Source organism: Scyliorhinus canicula, chromosome 5, assembly GCF_902713615.1.
Source record: "Scyliorhinus canicula chromosome 5, sScyCan1.1, whole genome shotgun sequence".
NCBI lineage: Eukaryota > Metazoa > Chordata > Chondrichthyes > Carcharhiniformes > Scyliorhinidae > Scyliorhinus > Scyliorhinus canicula.
Window position 1 is genome coordinate 111,503,471 of NC_052150.1, and position 27,280 is coordinate 111,530,750.

Here is a 27,280-nt window from a genome sequence, read left to right on the forward strand (position 1 = left end):
GTACGGGCTGTGGGCCACGTTCCCGTACCTAGACAACATCACCATCTGCAGCCGTGACCAGCAGGACCATGATGAGAACCTCCGGCGGTTCCTCCACACCGCAAAACTCCTGAACCTAACTTATAACAGAGAGAAATGGGTCTTTCACACAACCCGCCTGACCATTCTTGGCTACGTCGTGGAACACGGAGTCCTCGGGCCCGACCCCGACCGCATGCACCCCCTCCTGGAACTCCCCCTCCCCCACTGCCCCAAGGCCCTGAAGAGATGCCTGGGGTTCATCTCTTATTATGCCCAGTGGGTCTCCACCACGCGGACAAGGCCCGCCCACTGATCAAGTCCACCACGTTTCCCCTGATGGCCTGACTGGCCTTCGATCGCATCAAAGCAGACATCGCTAAAGCTGCGATGCATGCTATGGACGAGTCTATCCCTTTCCAAGAGGAGAGCGATGCGTTGGACTTTGCTCTGGCCGCTACACTAAACCAGGCATGCAGGTCAGTGGCTTTCTTCTCCCGTAGCGTCCATGCCTCCGAAATTCGACACTTCTCCGTCGAAAAGGAGGCCCAAGCCATAGTAGAAGCTGTGAGACATTGGAGGCATTACCTGGCCGGCAGGCGATTCACCCTCCTCACTGACCAACGATCGGTTGCCTTCATGTTTAACAATACACAGCGGGGCAAAATCAAGAACGACACGATTCTGAGGTGGAGGATCGAGCTCTCCACCTACAGCTATGATATCTTGTATCGTCCTGGGAAGCTCAATGAGCCCCCAGATGCCCTATCCCACGGTACATGTGCCAGCGTACAAGTAGACTGACTCAGGGCCCTCCACAAAGGCCTCTGCCACCGGGGTCACCCGCTTTTTCGACTTTATCAAGGCTCACCAGCCCTACTCCATCAAGGAGGTCAGGTCCGTGACCAGGGTGATGCACCATCAATTGGACTTGAGTCGTAGTGAAGTTCCAAACAACAGGCTTTAATGCGCTAGATGTGAGCCAGGCAGTGGTCGTACAGAGAAAGGCCGACTACCAGCCAACACGAGCTCTTATACCCCGCCTTGTAGGCGGAGCTACCAACCTCTCAGCCAATCGGCGGGGAGTCACATGACCAGCCACAACCAATTGGCAGAGAGGCACATGACTTGCCTGGGCCAATGGGCAGCGAGGCTGCTATACCAATGGTAGCCTGGTTCTCCAGGTAATATGATTTCTCCAGCCATACTATCACATTCACCCCTTGTGGAGAAAGAAGTGGGGGGGGGGGGGAAAGGAGTGGTGGGAGGGACGGCGGGGGGGGGGGGGGGGATGCATGGCCCAACAAACTGGTAGTATGACTAGAGAAATTCTCGGGCAGTACCGAGGTAACTATGGCTGCCCACTGGTCCGTGACGAACGTGCAAGAAAACCATGCTATACACAGTGTACAAGAGAGAAATAAAAACAATAACCATAGTAATAATAATAAAAAATATCGGCAAGGAACATGTGCAGAACATGAAAGTCCATAAGGTCCATCAAATTGACTCGATCAGCCGGATGGGTAATTTCGGTGTCCTGCCGGACCTGCGCTGCGGCGCCGGTGACATTGGATCGGTGATCGTCCATGACTCCGGGAGTCCTGTGTCTGTACCCCTGGTCGGAGTTGGTGGCAGCCGGGCCGGGGGAAGGGGTTCCTATTCGCTGGGTTCTGGGGGCGTCGGGGGCGGTCGGAACTGGGGGGAGGGTGTTGGTGTTGGGGGGGTGTGGCCGCACTCCGGCGGGTGCCAGGTCCTGAAGGGAGACCGTGTCTTGCGGTACTGTCGTCCGTCGGGATACTCCACGTACGCGTACTGCGGGTTCGCATGAAGTAACTGGACTCTGTCAACCAACGGGTCGGACTTGTGCACCCACACATGCTTCCGGAGCAGGATGGGCCCGGGGGTGGCCAGCCAGGTCGGGAGTGGGGTCCCAGAGGAAGACTTCCTGGGGAAAACAAGAAGTCGTTCATGAGGTGTTTGATTCGTGGTAGTACAAAGGAGGGACCGAATAGAGTGGAGGGCGTCTGGGGGAACCTCTTGCCAGTGGGAGACTGGGAGTCACCTGGACCGCAGGGCCAGTAGGACGGTCTTCCAGACCGTACCATTCTCCCTCTCGACCTGACCGTTACCCCGGGGGTTATAACTGGTCGTCCTGCTAGAGGCGATGCCCCTGCTGAGCAGGAATTGACGCAGTTCGTCACTCATAAAGGAGGGCCCCCGGTCGCTGTGGATGTACGCGGGGTTACCGAACAGGGAGAAAATGGAATGGAGGGCTTTGATGACAGTTGAAGTGGTCATGTCGGGGCAGGGGATGGCAAAAGGGAAGCGGGAGTACTCATCAATCACATTTTAAAATTATATGTTGCAGTTGTTGGAGGGGGGGGGACCCTTGAAGTCAAAGGGCCGGGAAGCCTTTACCAGATGCACCTGCTCGGGGCGGTAAAAGTGCGGTTTGCCCTCTGCGCAAATGTGGCAATCCCTGGTAACGGTCCTGACCTCCTCGATGGAGTAGGGCAGGTAGGGGGTCTTAATGAAATGAAAGAAGCGGGTTACCCCTGGATGGCAGAGGTCCGCGTGAAGGGTGCGGAGGCAGTCTATCTGCGCGCTGGCACAGGTACCGCGGGACAGGGCATCAGAAGGCTCATTGAGCTTCCCAGGACGATACAAGATATCGTAGTTGTACGTGGACAACTCGATCCGCCACCGCAAGATCTTGTCGTTCTTGCTCTTGCCCCTCTGTGCATTATCGAACATGAAGGCTACTGACCGTTTGTCTGTGAGGAGGGTGATCCTGCCGGCCAGATAGTGCCTCCAATGTCGCACAGCTTCTACTATGGCCTGTGCCTCCTTTTCCACCGAGGAATGGCGGATTTCGGAAGCGTGGAGGGTCCGGGAGAAAAAGGCCACGGGTCTGTCCGCTTGGTTGAGGGTGGCCGCCAGAGCTACATCGGAGGCGTCGCTCTCGACCTGGAATGGGAGGGACTCGTCGACAGCGCGCATCGTGGCCTTTGCAATGTCAGTTTTGATGCGGCTAAAGGCCTGGCAGGCCTCCATCGACAGGGGGAACGTGTTGGATTGGATGAGGGGGTGGGCTTTGTCGGCATAGTTAGGGACCCACTGGGCATAATAAGAAAAGAAGCCCAGACAGCGTTTCAGGGCTTTGAGGGAGTTGGGAAGGGGGAGTTCCATAAGGGGGCGCATGCGTTCGGGGTCGGGGCCTATCACTCCGTTATGCACTACGTAGCTGAGGATGGCTAGACGGTTGGTGCTAAACACACACTTATCCTTATAATACGTGAGGTTAAGGAGTTTTGCGGTTCGGAGGAATTTACGAAGGTTGGTGTCGTGGTCCTGCTGGCCATGGCCGCAGATGGTGACATTGTCGAGATACGGGAAGGTGGCTCGTAAATCGTATTGGTCAACCATTCGGTCCATCTCCCTTTCGAAGACCGAGACTCAATTCGTGACACCAAAGGGAACCCTTAAAAAGTAGTAGAGTCGCCCATCCGCTTCGAACGCAGTGTACTTTCGGTCACTCGTGCGGATGGGGAGCTGGTGGTAGGTGAACTTAAGGTCCACCATGGAAAAGACTTTGTACTGCGCGATCCTGTTAACCAGGTGGGAGATACGGGGGAAAGGATACGCGTCCAGCTACGTAAACCTGTTGATGGTCTGACTGTAATTGATGACCATACGGCTTTTCTCCCCAGTCTTAACCACCAGCACTTGTGCTCGCCAGGGACTGTTGCTAGCCGCTATGACCCCTTCCTTCCTTTGGACCTCAGACCTGATGAAGGTCCGGTCCTGGGCAATGTACGGTCTGCTCCTGGTGGCAACGTGTTTGCAATCCGGGGTGAGGTTCGCAAACAACGAAGGGGGGTCGACCTTAAGGGACGCGAGGCTGCAAACAGTAAGGGGGGGAATAGGGCCGCCGAATTTAAAAGTTAGGCTCTGCAGGTTGCACTGAAAATCCAGCCCAAGAAGTGCCGGTGCACAGAGGCGGGGGAGGACGAGGAATTTATAATTTTTAAAAACCCTCCCCTGGACCGTGAGGTCCGCTACGCAGCACCCGGTGATTTGGACGGAGTGCGAACCAGATGCCAGAGCTATTTTGTGCTTTACGGGGTGAACGGGGAGCGCGCAGCGTCTTACCGTGTCAGGTTGGACGAAACTCTCTGTGCTCCCGGAGTCCAGTCGGCAGCTTGTTCCGCGACCGTTGAGGTAGATCTGTGTGGTCGCCGTGGAAAGCGTGCGGGGCCATGTCTGGTCCAGTATCACCGAGGCGAGTCGTGGCAGGAACACGGAGTCGTCATCCAGGACGGAGTAATCGCTTGCGGGGTCCTCCGTGCTGATCCAAGATGGCGGCGCCTGTCGGCCGCACGTGGTGGGGGATGAACAAGATGGCGGCGCCCTGGGGTCACATGTGGAGTCGGGGGCACAAAATGGCGGCGCCCGGGGACCGCATGTAGCGTCGGGGGCTTAAAATAGCGGCGGCCGTGGATCACTCGTGGCGGTGGGGGGTGGAGGCAGCGAGGTCCGCGGGCCGCACGGGCCTCCAAAGGAGTGCAGGGGGGGCCACGTGGTCGCTGTCTGGAACGGCAGCGACCAACTTAGAGAGGCAGACGGCCGCAAAATGGCCCTTTTTGCCGTAGCTCTTGCAGACTGCGGTGCTGGCCGGGCAGCGCGGGCGGGGGTGCTTGGCCAGCCCGCAGAAATAGCAGCGGGGGCCCGAGGGCTTGTCTGGGCGTCCTGCAGCGCAGGTCTGGGGGTCCGTGTCAGCAGGGGTGAGGGGGCTGTGCCATGCTGCCCAAGGGGCTCCCGCGCGGCCGGGGGCATACGCACACGTGTTGCGGTCAGCGACCTCCAAAGAGGATGCAAGGGTCCGTGCCTCAGTGAGGCTGAGAGCGTCCTTCTCTAACAGTCTCTGCCGTATTTGGGGTGGCTGCATGCCTGCCACAAAGGCATCCCTAATCAAGAGTTCGGTGTGCTCCGCAGCAGTAACCTGTGGGCAGGCCCAGTTTCTCTCTAGGACAATGAGGGCCCGATAGAATTCATCGAGGGACTCACCAGGGAATTGTTGCCTGTTGCCAGGCGGTGCCGCGCGTAGACTTGGTTTACTGGCCTGATGAAGTGTCCTTTTAGGAGGTCCATGGCGACATCATAGTTCAGTTCGTCTTCTATCATCGAGTAAACGGCGGTTCCCACGCACGAGTGGAGGATGTGGAGTTTCTGCTCCTTTGTTGGTTGATTTTCTGTAGTAGAGAGGTAGCTGTTGAAACACGCCAGCCAATGTTTAAAAGTTGCTGACACGTTTGCAGCATGCGGGCTGATTCGGAAGCATTCTGGCTTAATCCGTAGTTCCATTTTCAAAGTCTAGCGTATTGAATTGATGCACCATCAATTGGACGCGAGTCGTAGTGAAGTTCCAAACAACAGGCTTTAATACGCTAGATGTGAGCCAGGCAGTGGTCGTACAAAGAAAGGCCGACTGCCAGCCAACACGAGCTCTTATACCCCGCCTTGTAGGCGGAGCTACCAACCTCTCAGCCAATCGACGGGGAGTCACATGAGCAGCCACAACCAATTGGCAGAGAGGCACATGATTTGCCTGGGCCAATGGGCAGTGAGGCTGCTGTACCAATGGCAGCCTGGTTCTCCGGTAATATGATCTCTCTAGCCATACTACCACACAAGGACTGCCAGGTCTGCGTGGAGTGCAAACCGCACTTCTATCACCCAGACAGAGCACATCTAGTAAAGGCCTCCCTCCCTTTTGAGCACCTCAGCATCGACTTCAAAGCGCCCCTCCCCTCTACTGACCATAACGTGTACTTCCTCAACATCGTTGACGAGTACTCCAGATTCCCCTTCACCATCCCCTGCTCTGACATGACCTCTGTCTCCATTATCAAGACCCTGCACAGCCTTTTCACCCTGTTCGGGTTCCCCGCATACATCCACAGTGATCGGGGCTCCTCCTTTATGAGCAACGAGTTGCGTCAGTTCCTGCTCAGCAAAGGCATCGACTCCAGCAGGACGACCAGCAATAAACCCCGGGGAAATGGACAGGTGGAGAGGGAGAATGCGACGGTCTGGAAGGCCATTCTCCTAGCCCTACGGTCGAAAGGTATCCCAGTCTCCCGCTGGGAGGAGGTCCTCCCCAATGCACTCCACTCCATCCGATCGCTTCTATGTACGGCCACTAATGAGCCTCCTCGTGAGCGTATGTTTGTCTTCCCTAGGAAGTCCACCTCCAGGGTCTCGCTTCCATCCTGGCTGACAGTCCCGGGGCCCATCCTTCTCCACAAGCATGCAAGGAGCCATAAAACTGACCCCCTCATGGAGAAGGTCTTGCTGCTCCATGCAAACCCTCAATACGCCTACATGACACACCAGGACGGGCGGCAGGACACGGTCTCCCTTCGGGGACCGAGGACAAGCACCGCCACCTCTGCCCATACACCTTCCCCCCTTCGCTGACTCAACATCTGGGTGAAGAAGAAGTCAACACGCTCCCAGACGCACAGGTCTCGATGCCGGCGCCCACACCACAGCCGGGACTGAGGACACAGCGGAAGGTCAAGGACCCTGACAGACTTGACGTTTAAGACCACTTCACCCCGCCAGACTTTTTTTTAAACAGGGGGTGAATGTGGTAAACCACCTTATTGTATTATATTCACTGTGATGCATTGTACATGCCTGGGCTTGTCCAGGCTGGCTCCGCCTGTGGCTCCTCCCCTCAGGCTTCTGTATAAAAGTGGCACGTCTCCGCCTCCAGACCCAGTTCAGGTCCAGAGGCAGGAGGCTTGCTGTTTAATGTATTAAAGCCTCAGTTGCATTTGTTACTCATCTCCTGTTATTGATGGTGTATCAGTAGGCATTTGCAGGATGCTTCCATGGAAATAAATTAAAAATAAAAAGTGCAGAGGGCCAAGGGTTGGACAGAAGGTCCCCCTAGGTGAAATTCTGGAGCCACTGGGGCAGCCTTTCTTGCCAGTGGCCCCAGTAAAATGTAAATCCGCTCCTTGGAGCATGAAGCCCATTTGCCTTGCTGCCTGTTGCTGGGAAAAGTCCATAGCAGAGAGACTGTGTCAAAGAACCATCTTTATGCTGCTTCCCAGGTTTTATTATGCCCCCCCCCCCCCCCCCCAGCTCCCACAAGTGGCCTCCCTAATCACCATCTGGGGGAGACTGTAAATTTCTGCCCTCTACTGTGAATGAGCCAACATTTCTGCCAGCTTAATATCAGCAAAATTGAAGCCACCTTCTTTGCATTCTGTAAACATCCATACACATATGGTCTTCACTTCATTAGTCTTCCCATCTCAAGCTAAACCCATATTCCTTGAACCTGGGTAGAATTCCATCTTTACATGTGTTCTCGATAGCTCTTTTATTTTGGCGTGGTTATAGGATTCCAGGAACATGAATTCAGATCTTATTATCACAAGTTATGAAATTAATGTCTTGCAAAGAACAGAACCGGTTACTCCCATCTCGTCTGACTAACATGTGACTCTATTTCACATGCATAGTTGACTCTTAGTTGCCTTCTGAAATGCCTGGCAAATAATCATTTGTCAAGGCAAATAGGAATGAGTAACACACCCGGTCTTAGCATAGCCACCCACATCTGAACAGATCATTGAAAAAGTCTCTGTAACACTATTATCTGCATTTCTATTTCACTTCCATTACTGGATTTTATCACTTCAGGGTTTGACTTCTCTCAGTTTACCCACCACAAAATGTGAGTTAACTGCTACTGTTATCCTTGTATTGAGAGAACAACAGTGTCAACCTTTGGTGATTTTCTAGTTAACGTGGGAATAAAAGGCACTAGTTGAGTTAGCATCAGCACATTCATGAAGGGCCAGATGTCCTTTTTCTTTACTGTCATGTTTCTCACTCCTCCAGTGACCTTTGCTAGACAATGCACAAATGTCCTCCCTCACACTGAGTTAAGAACAAATTGGGCTGATAAATGATGGCCTCCCAGTTGAATAGTCTTGTTGTTGACTGTCGAAGAGGGCCAATGCTAAGTGTGTAAGATATTGTAGGTTAATGACTGTTCAGTAAAACTTAACCTGACATGAGGTGAGGGAAAAAAATGGAAAATAGGAAATAAAATGTAACAAGGGAGGAAGAAAACAGAGCAGAGTGGATGTAGGAAATCTTGCCAAAGCAAATCGACAAAATCAAATTTTCCCATGAGAAATCCGGAACAAGCAAGATCATTTGGAAGTTTATGCATATTATCATATGTCAAGGTCTGATATGACACAGTGGCTTAGAAATTATTTTCAGTGCTTCCCTTCTGTTGTAAACAACAGTTACTAAGGGTGCTGCTCGCATGAGTGTTTAAGCTATGAATATGTCGTCCAAGAAAATGTATTTGCTGTTCAGCACATAGCAGAGGTGGATTTTCATCACCCAGCTTCCTGCTCTGTGAAGCTCTTTGGTTCCCACAAACCTAGAGATCATAACAACTACTTGAAACAAATATTGTTGCAAGTTTTATCCCAGGCAAACTGTTTATAAATCGTTTGCACTGACTGATTATTTTCAGATTTATGCAATAGTTTAAGGGAATACTTGTGAAATGTTTAAAGATGCAACACTCCACCACATTTTAAATCTCAGTCAGACTGCTACAGGGAGAACCAAGGCAGCTACCAAGACTTCAAAAGAAATGAAAATCAGGAGAGATTTAAAGCAGCGGACTGATTCAATATCACCATTTTACAGCATTGTCCAAAGTCAAAACTAACCACACTGCCTTCCTCCTATCTACCTATCACCTCAATTCCTCCACATTCCTTCTTCACTCACCTCCATTTCAATCTTCCTCCTCCCCCTGCTCACCATCCCATATTGGTGCCATTATTCCACCATGCATTAATTCTGCTGAACTGGGAAAATTCAAATTGTTCTTGAATACCCATGTGCAACACCGCAGGAGTTTTACTAAAATCAGTACACACTGTCACCCATAAAGTTCCTTATGGATCTATCTGTGTCAAAAAAAAATCCACACTCTTTTGACATTTACAATTCCGTGAGTTTTCTGTTGCAAAAGGATTTTTATGCCATTCTAAGTAGTTAATCAAGTTTTCTCTGTCATAAAACCACTATTGTGGCTTATGTTTGCATGCATTTTCTGGTGGTTACCAATAGGTGACACTAATTCAAAAGTTAGACATTTCCATCATTACTTCAGTAGCATAGTGTTTTGGGGTTTCTTTCCTCTGAAGGGAGTTAATTTGGGGAATTTAAAGTTAGTTGGGCTGCACGATGGCACAGTGGTTAGCACTGCTGCCTCACAGCGCATGGATCCGGTTTCAATTCCGGCCTTGGGTGACTTTGTGGAGTTTGCACATTTCCTCTGTGTCTGCATGGGCTTCCTCCAGGTGCTGCGGTTTCCTCCCACAGTCCAAAGATATGCAGGTTAGGTGGATTGTCCATGCTAAATTGCCTCTTAGTGTCCACAAGGTAGATGGGGTTACGGGGATAGGGCGGGGGATGTGGGCTAAGGTGAGGTCCTCTTTCAGAAGGTCGGTGCAGTCTCCATGGGCCGAATGGCCTCTTTCTGCATGGTAGCGACTGCAGTGATTCTGTTTAATGTAGTCTAATTCAGATCCATTTTTCCTTTCCACTGAATTTTAAATAATTTATCCAGCACTGAGCAGCTTCTCACTCTCTTCAGCCCTCCTGTTATTCCTTTTCAAGCACCCCAACCCGAACCGCACCCACAATGAAATAGTGAGACTCTCATTTTGGCCCTGTTCCACCTCTCTCCCATCTGCAACCTTTCTGCCACAATGTAGCAGATAATCCAGACAATTGCAGAGGAAGTTCCTACTAAAAATGTTTATCCTTTGACTAGAAAGCTTTTTCTAAATAAAATTTTAAGTTTCTGTTCAATTGAACTGCCTTAATGTAGTTATTTGCCTTATCAATGCCATCTAATACTTTGAAAGAGCTCCTATCAACTCCATTAACTGTGGATCTTGGGCTTCTCTAATCTATCCTCATGGATCATTGCCTTTATATTTTGGATCATCTATTTTGATGCATGGTGACCATACTTGACAATAGTGTACAAGATACCCCATGTTATGTATATTACGGCCAGGATTTTGCCAGCCCTTTAGAGATGGACTGGAAAGCATGAGGGGATGTAAAATGGTGGCAATAGGTTTCAGGAGGGAAGTCACAGCATGTGGGCAGAAAAAGCAGTGGTTTAGTGACCTGGTGTTGCAATTCATTGAGCACATCGTTAATGATATGGCTGCTGTCAGGAAGGCAGAATTAAAGTAATTAACTGGTTTATTAATCATTTTATTCCCCCACCCCACCTCAGCTTTTAACCGGCATCAGCTCACCCCCACCCCCTTCGTAGGGAGACTTCCAGTTTCGTTGAGGTGCCCTCCCTTCAACTTCTCTTAATCAAACACAAATGAACATGTGTTCAGCAGTAGGAATGAACCCCCATCAGTGTTAACTTTCAGGTTAGTTGCTGATTGATTTATACAGGCTGTTGCTGAGTTAATAGAAATGCTTGAAGGTTTGTACTGCTACTTAGTTGATGATGTTTGCAGGATAGTAATAAGACATGTGGCGAAGGCCTTGGTTCTTAATGCAAGAGTTTTTGCTCCTGTCAGTGGTGCTGTTGTTTCTATTCCCCTTTGGCTTACAGCACAATGGATGCAGGCAACACAGAAGAAGATAAGCTGCTCAAAGGGGAGAACATAGGAACAGAGGAATTAGGAGTTGCAGTCGGCAATTCAGCCCTTCGAGCCTGTTCCGTCATTCAGTCAGATCATGGCTGATCTCTTTCTGGTCTCAAATCCACCACCTTGCCTGTTCTCCATACCCTTTAGCCCATCATTTATCAGAAATATATCTTTCTCCTTCTTGAAAGCATTTAATGATTCAGACTCCACTGCACTATAGGGCGGCGAGTTCCACAAATTCACCAACCTCTGCGAGAAGTAGTTCCTCCTCATCTCAGTTTTAAATTTAGCGCCTCTTTCCTACATATGAGAAGGACTCTCAGCAGGAGGCCATCTACATCCACAATCTTCAGGAAGCATTTTTCCTACCACAACCTTAGTGAGGAACAGTATGGATGGCTGACGCTTTTTATGCAGAGAGAGGGGAATGCATTACAACCTACTTTGTAGATGCCACATATAAAATCAGAGGTATACCAGCCACTGCAAGGGTTCCCACTCCCTCAGTGTCCAGCTGGTGTGCAAATAAATTCAGCACATCGTACAGGTCAGTACATAATCAGGATAAGTTACACTCCACTGCACGATCTGAATTTGTGCCACATGCGTGCTACCACAAGAGTCACAAGTGGCTACTGGGCAACAAAGGACCTCCACTGACCACCTGGCTTATAATTCTGGTGTGCACCCCAAGCACACATGGACAGTGTTCAGCTAACAAGGGCTATGCTGCCGCACAATATATCCTGAACACCGTCTGCTGATTAAACAGGTGCTGGGGAACTCTTCAGTACAGAGTGTGTGTCATGATTTACTATGGTGTGCTGAAGTATGCAGAACTTCATAGCCCTTGCCACGAGACTGAGAAATGAGCAAGAAAAACAATAACCACCACATCCCCTTTCCAATTAGGGCACATCTCATTGGATCATCTGATTGCAGTACCAACAAATGTAACCTCAATTCTGTAGAGTAAAGGATTAACATCAGGAGGACCTGATTCTGATGCAAATACTGTTGTAACTATAATGCATGACACATTATTAAATAACTGAGACCAAGATCTGGATGGAAGCAGAAGTACAACCTCATGTAGAGTACTGAGATGTGCATAGATCTGTAAATAAACAAGAATTGTTTTTAACGGTCCATGGTAACATTCTTAAGGAAACAGGCAAACCCTAAGGAAACTATATCTAAATACCAAACTCAAAATGAAACAATAACAGTTGAAGGAGTGTAAAGGCCCAGCAAAACTTCAACTGAAGATTGAAGACCAGAAAATCCTTCAACAATGGGCAAGAAGAAAATGATTGAAGAATCACCTGAGAATGTGGGTGTTACAGATGCAAGCAGATATATAGACCCAGAATCCAGACCGATCTGGATCACAATCTATAAGCCAAACTGTTAAAGCAGCAGCAGATCCAGAGCTTAGAATAAGTATGGAATCTGCATTGCTACTTTCCAGAACCTTTCAGAAGGACTGAAGGCTTGCAACTGGGACAGTTGGCAGAAGAGATTCTCCAAATACAGAACAGTTTCAGGCTTGCATAGGAGGGAACAAAAAGATCGAATTAGTACTTTAGTCTATGCAGTAGGGCCTATTGCAGATGACATTATAGCCAAGATTGGAAGTCAATGAGGCTTCAATTTCATACAATGAAGTTCTCCAGAAATTCAATGCATACTTTAGTGTTGAAAAAAAAATTGATCATTGAGTGAGAAAGATTTCAGAAGGGGAAACACAAACTGAGCAAATGCATGGATACACTCATAAGTGACCTCTTTAACAGCTCATGGAGAATTGTAACTGTGGGATCCTGAGGAATGAATCAATATGTGTTTGTAGAGTAGTTGGGATCTTAGATAAAACCCTATTAGATCTCGTATTAACAAGAGATTTAACTCTCGCAAATGTAGTACAAACAATGCAACAGACCAAGCTTAGCAGAGCTGTTGTTAGTGGAGAAAGTAATTTCCCTTGGAAAAAAATGGAGTGGACATTCAATTTGGTGGACAAAAGAGAGCACAGTGAACAAAAGCCCATGAAATCTGTAAAAAGTGGACCAGCCACCATCTTGAGATGCTCTGTGTGGCTGGAAAACCCTGCACAAACAAATAATACTCAGCAGGGAGAGTAAAGTGCCACAAATGTGGAAAGTGAAGACATTGAAAATTGTCTGCCATTCTACAATACAAGTAGCTTACAGGCAAAAAGAGAACATAACAATGAAAAATCAAAATCAAGAAGTTGAAGAGCCGCACACAGTAACAAATAACCTTCCTGGAACATTAAATTAGAAGTTGATGATCACCCTACAGAATTCAAGTCTGATGTTGGTGGAGGTGATTCAGTATTATCTGATGAAGTAAAGTGGCTTACAAATATATCACATTACAGCCATCTTCTATCCAGTTAGTAGGTCCAGGGGGGGACTGCAATTAAATAATAGGCCAACACTTGGCAAAATTAAGATACAAGGATACATAAATTATTAAACCCCTGTATGTTGGACAGAATCAGGAGTTATCATTTTTGAGCAACAGCATGGTTACATTTGAGTAAATGAAATTGTTGACGAGCATGCTAATGATATATTCAAAAAGGGATTGGCATCCCTATTTTTATGTGTAGGAAAGCTGGAAAAAAATATTAAAAAACCTTTAAGGACAGATGCCGACCCTATGTGTCTCTTCACAGTGAGGAAGATCCCTCACCCACTATTGGACAAAGTCGAAAGTGAGATTGAACATATATTACATCAAAGGAACCTCTGGAATGATCACAGTACCAAGCTAATGGTTCGCTTAGAATCTGTGTGGACTTGACTCAGTTAAACATGTCAGAAGAGTGCATGATCCATCCAATGGCATCAGTGGATTAAAATGTCACCAATATTGCAGAAAGCACCTTCTTCACAAAATGGGATGCTAACTGTGGCTTTGGCAGCTGTCTCTGGCCAAAGAATCCAGATTGCTAATTACTTTCATCACTCCATTTGGTCATTATTGTTTCAACAGGTTACCACTCGGAATTGCTTCTGCACCTGAGATATTACAAAGAATGATGTCTCATATCCTGAAAGGCAAAGGTGATGTGGACGACATTCTTTTACATAGTTCATTCAGAGAAAAACATTACTGTTGAGTGAGAGCCGTCCTTAAAGTCCTACAAGAAGGAAGTTTTGATACTAAAAAACAAACATGAACATGCAAAGCCTATGATAAAATTCTTCGGCCATATTGTTCAGCTTCAGAAATTACTGTCAAGCTGCAAAATACCAAGGTCATTAGAGAGTTGCCACAAGCTAAAAGCATCACAATTACAAAGATTCCTTGGGACGGTCAATCAAACTTGGTGGAAATCAATGAGCTGTTATGACAGCTTTTGAGACAAGGTCAACAGTGGTACTGGTATGTAGACCATGACAAAATCAAAAATCTCTTAATGTCAGCAGAAATTAAAATGCACTACTATCTAGAGTTGCCAACAATTGTAGCAGTGGACTTTCCCACAGTGTTGTTTCAAGTTCAATAAGTTTGACAAAGAAGACTAGTTTATTATATCTCAAGATCTCTCATGACACAGAGAAAAGATATACAACCATTGGGAAAGAAGCATTAGCAGCGGAAAGCCACCGCCTGGATGAGGTACCAGGACGAGCACTCAGGTCTTGCGCGGATCAGCTGATAGGGGTATTCGCAGACATCTTCAGCCTCTCTTTACAACATTCTGAGGTCCCTAACTGCTTCAAGAGGCGACCATCATCTCTGTACCAAAGAAAAGCCAAGCAGCGGCCTTAAAGACTATCGTCCAGTGGCTCTGACATCCATCGTTATGAAGTTCTTCGAAAGGGTAGCCATGCCACAAATCAACTCCAGCCTCCCGGATTGCCTTGATCCACTACAGTTCGCCTACCCCTGCAACAGGTCCACAGCAGACGCCATCTTCCTAACCCTGCACTCAACACCGAAACACCGAGATACCAAAGACACCTCTCACCTCTGTCAGACTCCTATTTATTGAGTTCAGCTCAGCCTTCAACAGTATTATTACTACGAAACTCATCTCCAAACTCCGTGGCCTGGGCCTCGGCTCCTCTCTCTGTGACTGGATCCTGAACTTCTAAACCAACAGATCACAATCAGTAAGGATAGGCAACAACACCTCCTCCACGATCATCCTCAACACCGGTGTCCCACAAGGCTGTGTCCTCAGCCCCCTACTATGCTCCTTATACACCGATGACTGTGGCTAAATTCCCCTTCAACTCGATTCTCAAATTTGCTGATGACACCACCATAGTAGATCGGATTTCAAACGATGAGAGACAGAGTACAGGAATGAGATAGAGGTGGGCAGCACGGTGGCGCAGTGGGTTAGCCCTGTTGCCTCACGGCGCCAAGGTCCCAGATTCAATCCCGGCTCTGGGTCACTGTCCGTGTGGAGTTTGCACATTCTCTCCGTGTTTGCGTGGGTTTCGCCCCCACGACCCAAAAGTTGTGCAGGCTAGGTGGATTGGCCAGGCTAAAAACAAATTCCCCTTAATTGGAAAAAATTGATTGGGTACTCTAAATTTATTTTTAAAAAAGGAATGAGATAGAGAATCTGGTGAACTGGTGCGCCAACAATAATCTCTCCCTCAATGTCAACAAAATGAAGGAGATTGCATCGACTTCAGAAAGCATAGAGGAGAACATGCCCCTGTCTACAACAATGGGAATGAAGTAGAAAGGGCCGAGAGCTTCAGGTTTTTAGGTGTTCAGATTACCAACAACCTGTCCTGGTCTCCCCATGCCGACACTATAGTTAAGAAAGCCCAACGACTCTACTTTCTCAGACGAGTAAGGAAATTTTGCATGTCAGCTACGACTCTCACCAACTTTTACAGATACACCATTGAAAGCATTCTTTCTGGTTGTATCACAGCTTGGTATGGTTCCTGTTCTGCCCAAGACCGCAGGAAACTACAAAGGGATGTGAATGTAGTCCAGTCCATCACGCAAACCAGCCTCCCATCCATTGACTCTATCTATAATTCCCACTGCGTCGGAAAGGCAGCCAGCATAATTAAGGACCCCATGCACCCTGGACCTACTCTCTTCCACCTTCTTCCACCAGGAAAAAGATACGAAAGTTTGAGATCACGTACCAACCAACTCAGGAACAGCTTCGTCCCTGCTGCCATCAGATTTTTGAATGGACCTACCTCGTATTAAGTTGATCTTTTCTCTACATCCCAGTTATGACTGTAACATTGAATGTCACTTGGATTTAGCGGGAAGGAACAGCAGTCAGTCTTGTGTCCAGGCATCAATTGATCCACTGAAGAGTCAATCATGAATTACCTTACATATACAATGAATAGCCAAAAGCAGAGAGAATTACTGGCACCCTCCACTTTTCCTTCAAGGTCATGGAAACACTTGAGAATGATTTATTTAAGTTTAAAGGCTGATTTCATCATCGTCATTGATTACTTCTCCAGATGGTTTGAAATGAGTAGATTGTATGCATCATGGTGGAGACAGTCAATGCATCGCCAAAAATATTCTTTGTGGCACACGGCATCCAGGCCATTGTGGTTTCAGACAGTGGCCCTCGATTTGCTAACGTGCCGTTCTGCAACTTTGTGCAGAAATATGGTTTCATGCAAGTGGCCAGTTCACCTAGGTATCCTCAGTTGAATGAAGAATAATGAGTTTGAGAAATCCAGGAATTAATAAAAATGAGCAAAGGTATTAACTTAGTCCTTCTTAACCACAGAACCTCAATGCTAAACAACCCGTTCTCACCATCAGAACTATTGTTGCGAAGATGTTTGGGAACACAATTTCCAGCTCTACAACAAACACAATCAAACATTACCTCAAAAGAGCTTGAGGAAATTAGGAAGCATGGGGATGCAGCAAAGGTACAGGCAAGCTCGTAATTTCAACTTCAGACACTGAGAACGAGACTTGAAAATACAGCCCAGGGAAAGTGTGGATACGAGACCAACAGAAAGAAGGCACTGTGACAAAATAAGCCCCATAGTGAAAATCTTATAGAATGGAAATGGACGAGGTAAATATCAGAAGAAACCAAAGAGCCTGGATATCCTCAGGAAGGAAATCAATGGAATCTTGGGCAAACAATGTAAAACCTGATGGAGACAAAGAAGCAGAAACAAGTAGAAATTCTACAACAATCCAGGTGGAAGACATTCCTATCGAACAGTGAGAGAGTGCAATTCATCTTCAACCTTGAAATGACATTCAGACCAGATCAGAGAGATTAGTCAAGGCACCACAAGAGACTAACCCTGTGAAGCCTGAGACTTTGGGAGAAGATGTGGTAAAATATATATAATTGGGATAAAGACTTGGAGGGAGATGTAGAGTAAAGGGTTAACATCAAGAGCACCTGATGCCAATCATAGTATCCCTACAGTGCAGAAGGGGGCCATTCAGCCCATCGAGTCTACACCGATCCTTCAAAAGAGCATGTCCACCCCGCCCTATCTCCATAACCCACAACCTAACCTGTACATCCCTTGACACTAAGGGACAATTCATCATGGACAATCCACTTAACCCACACATCTTTGGACTATATGGACAATGACATATGATTAAGTCATCAACACCTGGGGGGTGTCATAATATACACACAAGTATATGATGGTGCATAGACACACACTGACTAACACACTGAAAGACCAATCAACACACACAACGCAGCAGCCAATCACCAGATAGGGCACGGTCATTATAAAGCCAGAGGGCACTAGTTTTCCCGCTCATTCGGGATGCAGCCTCTGAGACAGACAGAGCCCGCAGTCAGTAGCACGAACATCTACCATGTGCTAGCAGTATAGTCTGGTCAGGTTAGCCATAGGTCTTCAGTCAACCTAATATAGTGTCGACCCGCAGTACAAGTATGTTTAACAGCTCATAGTTAAATAAAATAGTGTTGTACTTCTACAAGTGTTGGCAGCCTGTCTCTTCTACTGCTCTGGTAAACGCAGTCATCACAGACCCAGCATACCCAACACATCAGTGGGGAGCAAAAGTGCAACCTTGCGGAGAGTGTTGGGATGTATATAGAATAGCAGTCTACACTACCAAACTAAGGGAACAGGCAATTCCTAAAGAAGCCCCAACTAGACTCTGAATTCAAGACAAAATAAGTTCCTCATCAACAGTCCCACACCTTACCTTCTCTTGGTTATTGACCAACATCCTCTTCACCACAAAACTTTCATTAAAAACCACCACAAAACAAACATTCTAAATATTCCATCCAAAAGTCAGCTAACTACCATTGTGTGTCTTTCCCTCCCTAGTGATGCCCCAGTGGCTGCAGTACGGCTGGTGGAATGCTACTGACTTTCAATAGAAGAGACTTAAACTGGTTTTGTGCAGCTCTAGTCCTAGAAGATTTTGGACTGCACCACCTCATGTGGATTGCAGCAACTTGGGCTGACAGGCAACAGCAGCAGTACAGCAAGTAGCAGGGGTGGGAGGTTGAAAGCTGTTATTCTGAGAGACGATAATGAGCTTTTGATCTGCAGCATAACTCCCTCTCCTCCTGGATGGCATCTCAACAAACCTAGTGATTTGTTGGAAGACAGATTGCTGGGCTGCTGTGAAAACCTGAAAGATCCTTTATAAACTAGTATCTACAGCCGTGGTAGCAGCACCTTGATCGTGGAGCTGACCTTGCATTAAATCAGTCTGAGCTTGCACTGCAGCACCCGTATACATTGTGCAGCTTCTTCCTCCACTGCAATGGATGTTGAGATATTAGCCATCAGATGTCACACAAGTGAGCTAATGTAGTTGGTCACCATGTCCATGTGGGAAAGGATGGGCTTCAAGTTCTGAAAAGCCCAATGCAAGGTCTATGCCAGCATCCATCATGCTCTTTAATAGTGACTGCAGGCAGTCCTGGCAGGCCTGTCAATGCACCAAACAGTTCTATGAATAACCAACAAGCTTTGTTCAGGAAGCCATGCGAACATATTCCTCATTGGTGTCCTCTGTAGCAGAACCTTTGTGGCCTCGAGTGTGCTATGACCTGCAAAACCCTTCTGCCTTGTCGACAGGCCAATGTCTCGGCATGTGCAGATCCTGCCTTTCAGCTACCCTGTAAAGTAGCAGTGTCAGTATCAGAGCTGGTGGCTGCAATGCCAGGCAAGTGACTGTTTCCTCATCATCAGCCCTTTCTTACTTTCACCTCTTGTATCATTACCTTGTAAGTTTTGTGTGCCTTAAAAGGGGAGAGGTACATGGGTAGATGTGGATTGTGGGGAGGCGTTGGGGCGTGGGTGGGGGTGGCAGTGGTAGTTGTGATTAAGAGATGAATCCTTAAACCAACTATCACTTGTAAAATCAGAAGAGACTGTGGAATGAGGGGAAAGTGGCATGTGAGAAGGAGAGTTAGTCATGATCATACTGTTATTGTAAATGCTTTTAGTCCTGCAGCTTACCACCTCTTCACCTGATGGCACTCTAATAATGGGAAGCACCACTTTCTCCATGGGGTGAAAATATGCAGCAATATTGCGCCTTGGTGGTTAGTTCCTGCATGAGAGAAAAAAGTGCTTCAGTGAGTGCTGTGTAACACAGTCATTTTCAAAGTCGGGGTGGCGAACGGGCATCAGGAGGGTCATGGAGCCACCCATCCATCGCGGGAATTAATGTGCAACATCCACAGCTGCCTGCTTTTAAAAATGCAGGCTGCGACCGGCTTTAAAAATAACAGCCCCGGCCGGCTTTCAGAATGCGGGTGTGCTACGCATGGGTGCCCGCTCATCAATGCGCATGCCTGGAGCCCAGCAAGAAACACCGCCTCCCCCTGATGTCAGCACACTGACCCAAGAGTAGATTTTTTTTAAATTCAATGCAGTCTTCCTGCCTGAAGCGACGGCGGAGAACAGGTCACATGTCTCGAACACCGAAATCACGCATTCTGGGAACAAATGTGATTCCTCAATTTTGTCAGCAGCAAACAAGCAACCGGACTGTAAAATTTAAAATGTATCATTTTGTAATGAGGAAGAGAGGGCCAGAGACACAAACAGGCCAAGATCTCACAACTAAACCTGCTGGAAAGAGGGCCTCAGAAGAATCCACTGCAGGACAAAGCAGTGGTGGTGTGAGCTTCAGGACTTCTGGTGAACAACCCATACAGAAATGTAACATTGAATGACAAAGCAAGTGAGATCGTGAGGACCAACCAGGCTCACCTGTCGCATTAAAGGTAAGCGAAAATGGTGGGTCATGAAGGTCGGCCGGCATGGGTCGTGACGGCCAGCATGGGTCGCGCGGTTGGCCGGTTGGTAAAAATGGGTCCCTGGGAAAAAAAGTTTGAAAACTACTGGTGTAAAATGTTTAGGTCATATGGCTGTCATGGTTGAATAGTGCCTCTGAGCTGTAGGTCTGCAGCATTGCAAAGTCTATGAGTGTAAGATGAAATGAAATGAAAATCACTTATTGTCACAAGTAGGCTTCAAATGAAGTTACTGTGAAAAGCCCCTAGTTGCCACAATCCGGCGCCTGTTCGGGGAGGCTGGTACGGGAATTGAACCGTGCTGCTGGCCTGCCTCGGTCTGCTTTCAAAGCCAGCGATTTAGCCCTGTGCTAAACCAGCCCCATAGGTGACTGTAAAGTGTCAGTCATGATTGATAGAGATTGCTGGATAGTAAGTAAAGGGGCAGTGGTGAACCAAGCATTGTGTGAGGCTAGTAGTTGTCAGGATATAATAATAAGCTTTATTTTTAGTGTCACAAGTCGGCTTACATTAAGAAGACAATGAAGTTACTGTGAAAACCCCCTAATCCCCTTGTCGCCACATTCCGTGGCCTGTTCTGGTGCACCGAGGGAGAATTAAAAATGTCCAATTCACCTAACAAGCTCGCCTTTTGGGACTTGTGGGTGGAAAACTGAGCACCCGGAGGAAATCCATGCAGCCAAGGGGAGAACATGCAGACTCGGCACAGGCAGTGACCCAAGCTGGGAATCAAACCAGGGTCCCTGGCGCTGTGAAGCAACAGTGCTAACGGCAGTGCTACCGTGCCATGCCAGTTAAAGATATGTTCACTGAACTAGGCCGCACATATGAGGTAATTAAACTTCTTAGGCGCAGCATCGAAGTTTTTTGTGTTGCACTGTTGGCATTAGCTGCAATGACTAACTTCCTTGCTGTAGAAGGATTCAGTACATTCAAGGCTAACCTGGGACTGATTGTAGTTCTGCCCACCGGTGATGTAAGAAAGCATCTGACGTAGAGATTAAATCAGCAATGTAGAGCTAGGTAGCAACATGTAAGAATGTGTCATGGAGTCTTCTCCATATTTGTACCCTCTACTATGAATTGTATATAGTTCAATAATGTTGATAAAGGCTTCTTGGTAACTTCTGTAAGACTGGTTAATGGTGTCTATGCTGTACACACCATGGTAGGGACAACCCCACAAAACATGCCCCGAGTGACTTCATAGTATCTGCAGTGTGTCTTGTGTCCTGGTTGAGGACTTCTCTCCGCCAACCTACTTCATGCAACAAGGCCTTTATTGTTGTGTAAAAGAACTTGGAGCCCACAGTCTCCATGTTGTGACCTGTTGTGCCAGGTCAAACTTACAATTAGATTGTTTTCCAGCACTTGGTCCCATCATAATACAACTTCCCTTCAAGAGATGCAGGCAACCTTGAAATAGCACAGGCTAACTTGTGAAGATATTGCAGCTCAGCTCAGATGTGCAGCAAATCAACAGTTTGACATGATGCACACAAAAATCATTGAAATGACCATGTAGACTGCACATATATAGCAAGATCCCTACATCTGAAGAAATGACCGTGTCATGCACAGGATTTGTGATGATCCCCATAGCCGTTTTTGAGCCTTACTAATTTTTGTGGCCTTGTTATTTAAACTATTGTGGTAAATAGCTTTAGAAAATATTAATGGTTTTCTACAATATAGGCCAATACTTTAAACAAACCAGTGCCAGTTATGCAATCCTATTTCTTCTGCTTTCAGCAATATCCTGTCGCAAGCAAGATGGTGGTCAAGTGGACATCAATAATTGCATGAAGTGGGCTGGCACAATACCACCTTTAGCTCAACACTGTCAATTGCCCTGCCAAGAGGACTGCCAGTTCACCAACTGGTCCAAATTTTCCCCCTGCAATGGTGACTGCGGTACAGTGCAGACCCGAAGGAGGACACTTGTTGGTGAGTACTTTAAACAATAAAACATCTTTATCAATCTGTTTGACCATTCCACCTTGTTCTGATACCACAAAGTAAAGGTGCATGTGTGAAACTGCTCCATCTTTGTTCAAATTTTTGTACATACTTATATGATAGCGAAGTGGAAGGAACCAAGACATTTTAATGTTGGGCAATTATTTAGGAACTTAGGAGCACCAGGAAGCCATTAAGCCCAACAAGCCTGCTCTCATTCAATAAGATCATGCCTGTTCATCCTCTTCAATACCTTTTTCCCCACACTATCCACATATCCCTTTATGTCATTGGTATTTAGAAATCTATCAATCATTACTTTAAAAAATATACAATAACTGGGCTTCCACAGTCCTCTGGGGTAGGGAATTCTAAAGATTCACAATCCTCAGAGAAAAAAAAAAATCTCCTCATCTCGGTCCATAGCAGTTTCTCCCAAATTTAGAAAATGTGCTCCTTGGTTCTGGGGGATCTAGGGGATACATCTTACCTGTATCCAATCTGTTGTTGTGGAGAAAAGTACAGATATTCAACCTTAGAGTACTTGAGAAACCAGACAAAGACTCTTGGATCTAGTTTTATTACAAGCTATAGCGAGGACTCCTGGTATTCCACGTGGGACACCAGAGAAGCCCAAATTTAATGAGAATATGGATAGTTATACTTCAAGATTCTGGGGCAACATGGTAGCATAGTGGTTAGCACAGTTGCTTCACAGCTCCAGGGTCCCGGGTTTGATTCCCGGCTCGGGTCATTGTCTGTGTGGAGTCTGCACGTTCTCCCCAAGTGTGCGTGGGTTTCCTCCGTGTGCCCCAGTTTCCTCCCACAGTCCAAAGATGTGCAGGTTAGGTGGATTGGCTATTCTAAATTGCCCTTCGTGTCCAAAAAGGTTAGGTGGTGTTACTGGGTTACAGGGATAGGGTGGAGGTGTGGGGTTTAAGTAGGGTGCTCTTTCCAAGGGCCCGTGCAGACTTGATGGGCTGAATGGCCTCCTCCTGCACTGTAAATTCTATGATTCTATAAGATTCAATTATAAGAAATTAGCATACACCAATCATTTGTTACTAGTTATCTATGTCCAATCAAGATTATTGATTCAGGTTACATCATGTATAGTGACAATAATTTACTAATTACATTAAGGGTCCGCATGCTTAATTAAACTATCCAATCATTACAAGTACAACACAACCTCTCACTGGGGAGCCAGTTAGTTCCCGAGAGGCCATTAGATTGGAGTTCCTTCTTGCTAACGAGATGGAGATTGCTCTCAATTGGTTTCTCAGCTCGTCTGGACGAGATTTGGAAATTGCCACCGAGAGCAGGCCGGTTAGATCGTCAACCGATTCATGCCTGGCTTGGATCCCAATTTTGGCCCCTCTCGCTATTTAACCGGCGCGATAGGATCTGCGCTGGGCCAACACAGCCGTTAAATCGCATTCAATCGTTTTCTTTTGTCCCCAGATCCAAATCATTTATATATTTTGTGAACAGCTGGGCTGATCCTTGCGCAATCCTATTAGTCTCAGCCTGCCTGTGCAAGAATGACCCATTCATTCCTACTCTGTTTTTTGCCTGTTAACCAATCCTTAATCCATGCCAGCATATTACCTCCAGTTCTATAGGCTTTAATTTTGATAACGAACCTCCTATGAGGGACTTTATCAAAAGCCTTTTGAAAATCCAAATATATTATGTCCACTTTTATCAATTCTGTTAGTAACATGCTCAAAATCTCCAATACATTTATCAAACATGATTTCCCATTCATACATCTATGTTGACTATGCCCAATCAAATCATTATTATCCAAGTGTTAACTTACCAAACCCTTCAGAATAAATTCCAGCATTTTTCTGATTTATGACAGGCAGCATATCCAGCGTTCTATAATGTAAGTGACGCAAAGATTCTTTTCATGATGATCTGTTCTCCTAAATGTCTGGATTTACACTTCACGGCAAAATGTTACTGTTTTGTGGATACAGCATTTTTGTTTAACCTTTAAATAACTTTGACAAGGCAGCACCATTTAAACAATATAGCTGACAATTCAATTGTTATCAAGTAAGCGTTTGTAGATAATTCCCTAGGCATCCATCACATCAGATTCCTTTTGCTGTCACTGTCTGAAAGATAGTATTTTATAGACAGAAATAACAAATAACACAAACCTGGAGCAGCATTGAATCTTCATAGTTCCAAGAATTCTGAATTAAGATCGGGACTATGGTTGTAACAGAAATTAAGGATGCGACTTTCCCAGCGCGTTGCGCCTGGTGCCAATCCTATTGCTTTGGTACATAGCGGGAGAAGCCCAAAGCGGGTTTTGTAAAGGACCCATCATCTAGAGACGCCTTTTCCTTAAACAGTAGTTTGCAACAATCAGAGTTCCAAACCCTTTCAAAGCACAAATACAAATGAAGATCACAGAGTACACCTTTCATCTCCTGGCCTCGTTCAGATTTTCCTTCCTTTCGTTATTACCCTGGAGGTTTTGCTTTTTAGTTTGGATCTTAATTCCTCAAACTCTTTCAGCAGACTGTCATCCCTGATTCTACCAAGATAGTTGGTGTGCACAGGGACCAAGACAACTGGATTCTCCCCATTCCCATGTTCTTCTTCAGTCATGAGCAGAACCCTCACCTCAATCCTAAATGCCTTCTCACCCCAGGAAGCAATGATGTGAACCATTGTTGCACCCCCATTAAGTAAGGAGGCCAAAGCTTTGGCATGATCCAATGGCCACGCTGTGCCCGAAAAGCAGCTCGCAGTGGCGCAGCATGGCCGAGTGAAGCCGGGAGATCCCTCTCCCATGTTCTACGCAGTTCGCAATGCCTCGCAAGATCTAACGTGATCTCACGAAATGTTGCGATGTAAATTCCGCTCATTGTAGGTGGGATTACTTTATGGCAACTCTGCATAATAGAGTGAGACATCCAATCTCGCTTTAATGTGCAGATTCCTGAGGTACCTGAGGCTTTGGGATTCATCCCCTTCGCCTCGGAGACTACAGGCAAGCGCATTTGGTACTGGTCTCCACAAACGTGATCCAGACGGAACGGCACTTGTGAGGGTCTCCCAGGTGATCTGAAGCCCCCAGCTGCATGCACTTTGGGCAGAGTGATGCCCTGGCACTGCTGGAACAGTGAAGGTGCTCAGGTGGCGCTGTCAGGGTGCCAGGTTGACGAGATCGGGCCGAAGGTGCCTTGCCTGGGTGTTAGGGAGATGCTGGGGGCGGGGAGACCTTCATATTGTGTGTTGGGCTGATCTAGGGATGGCGGGGAGGTAGGGGTCGGTGGTCAATTCAGGGGCTTTGGAGATCAGGACAATATTTAAAAATGGGGTTAAGAGCAGCCTCGGCCACACATTCCTGCTGAGGCCCCTTATACAATGCAAGTTGCGTTGTATAGCCATATGTTTCTCGGCGCTGCGAGCGCCAGGAAACACGTGTCTAAATGCACTCCCTATGCGACTTGGTCTCAATTAGTTGAATTGCGCCCTTTACATACCACTCAAGGTGTGGTCTCACTGAAGTCCTACTTAATTGACTCTGATCCCTTGCAATAAAAGCTAACACATTATTTTTTTTCCAATTGCCTGCGCGCCTGCCCATTAACTTCCTGTAATTTATGTACAAGGACCTCAAAATCCCTTAATTCTCCCACCTCCTTCTCCAAGTTCACCTTCCCAAACTTTGTCTCGTCAGCAAACAGCTGAGGCCCAAGAACTCTACCTGTTATACATCACCCTCCCAAAATTTACACATTTATTCCTATTCTCTGCTTTCCACCCATTAACTAATCCTCAGTCCATACTAATGTCTCCCATCCCCTGACTCCCAATCTTATGCAACAATCTCTTCTGTGAACTTGCACTGATGCCTTCTAAAAAGCCAAATATTCTACATGAATTGGTTTACTCCTTATTTGCCCTGCTAATTACTTGGACTTAGAAGTTCCTCACATCAATCGATGCATGAGGCAGACAAAGCATGTGTTTATGTCTGTTTTTCTCCTGGAACAGGTTGCCAGCAGTTATATAGCTTAAGGGGAATCAGTCTGCTTCAAGCATGGCTGACCAGGAGATGCTGTTACTGCCTGCCATAGGCATATTGGAAGGACCTGCAGGTTGATACTTCCACTGTTCCACCTCACTGCTAATTATATCCTCAAAAAATGAATAGATTTTTCAAACATGATTTCCCTTTCATAAAATTGTGTTAACTCTGCCTAATCATATTAGGATTTTCCAAATGTCCTGTTACTCTGTCCTTAATAATAAGTTCTAGCATTTCCCCAGGACTGATGGTCGGCTAACTGGCCCAGGGTTGCCTGATTTCACTCTCCCTCGAACAACATAATTACTTTTGCTACCTTCAGATTTGTGATGACTATTCTAGAATCAAAGCATCTGCTATTTCTTCAGCCAACTCTTTTAATACATTGGTGTGTAGGCCATTAAGTCCCGGGGATTTATCAGCTTTTATTTGTGGTAAATCTTCCAGTATTCTTTTTCTAACTCATATTAAATCTAAATTTCTCAACCTCATTAAACACTTTGGGCTGGATTCTCCGATTTTGCACAGGGCTAAATCGCTGGCTCTGAAAGCAGACCAAGAGAGGCCAACAGCACAGTTCAATTCCCGTACCAGCCTCCCCGAACAGCATCCCCGAACAGGCGCCGGAATTTGGTGACTAGGGGCTTTTTACAGTAACTTAATTTAAAGCCTACTTGTGACATTAAGCGATTTTCATTTTTATTTTCATTTTCACATTCATATGTCCGGAGGAAGGGTCTAGTCTTACGACCAAAAAGTCGGCGGCGTCCCCGTAAAATCTCCGGCTTTACTTGCAGATACGGACGGAGAATGGCCGGGTCCGTGGTTGTGCATGCACAGGCCGGTGCCCTGCAGCGGTCGCGCCGTACAACATAGCACCGGCCGCTATGTGTCCTCCACTGTAACCCCCCTCGCCACTCTCGGACCACTCCCCCAGCAGACCCACCAGCCCCTGCTGAAGCCCCCCCTGCCAGCAGAATGGCTACCTCCTCCCGACTGTGACAGCGCTGGACACAGTCCTCGGCTGCCACACGAGCTCCCCCAAAACCGAGAGGACACGTGACCGACGCCGTCAGGAAGTTGGCCCATCGGGGGCGGAGCATCGAGGGAGGGCCTCAGGTGACGTTCTGAGGTCATCCCAACGATGTATGGAGTACTCAGCAATTACGCCATTTTTGATGGGACGGAGCATCCGAAAAACAGTGCCTCCCCCGATTTCGG

General features: G+C 47.0%; 1 protein-coding gene across 1 annotated transcript in view; it reads left to right on the forward strand.

The window, feature by feature from the left end:
• LOC119965672 (thrombospondin type-1 domain-containing protein 7A-like) overlaps positions 1 to 27,280 on the forward strand; it is a 589,817-nt gene that overhangs the window by 501,116 nt on the left and 61,421 nt on the right. Inside the window, exon 12 of the mRNA XM_038796437.1 lies at positions 21,793 to 21,987. Within this exon, the coding sequence (XP_038652365.1) occupies positions 21,793 to 21,987 (195 nt within the window). The remainder of the gene's footprint in view (positions 1 to 21,792; positions 21,988 to 27,280) is intronic.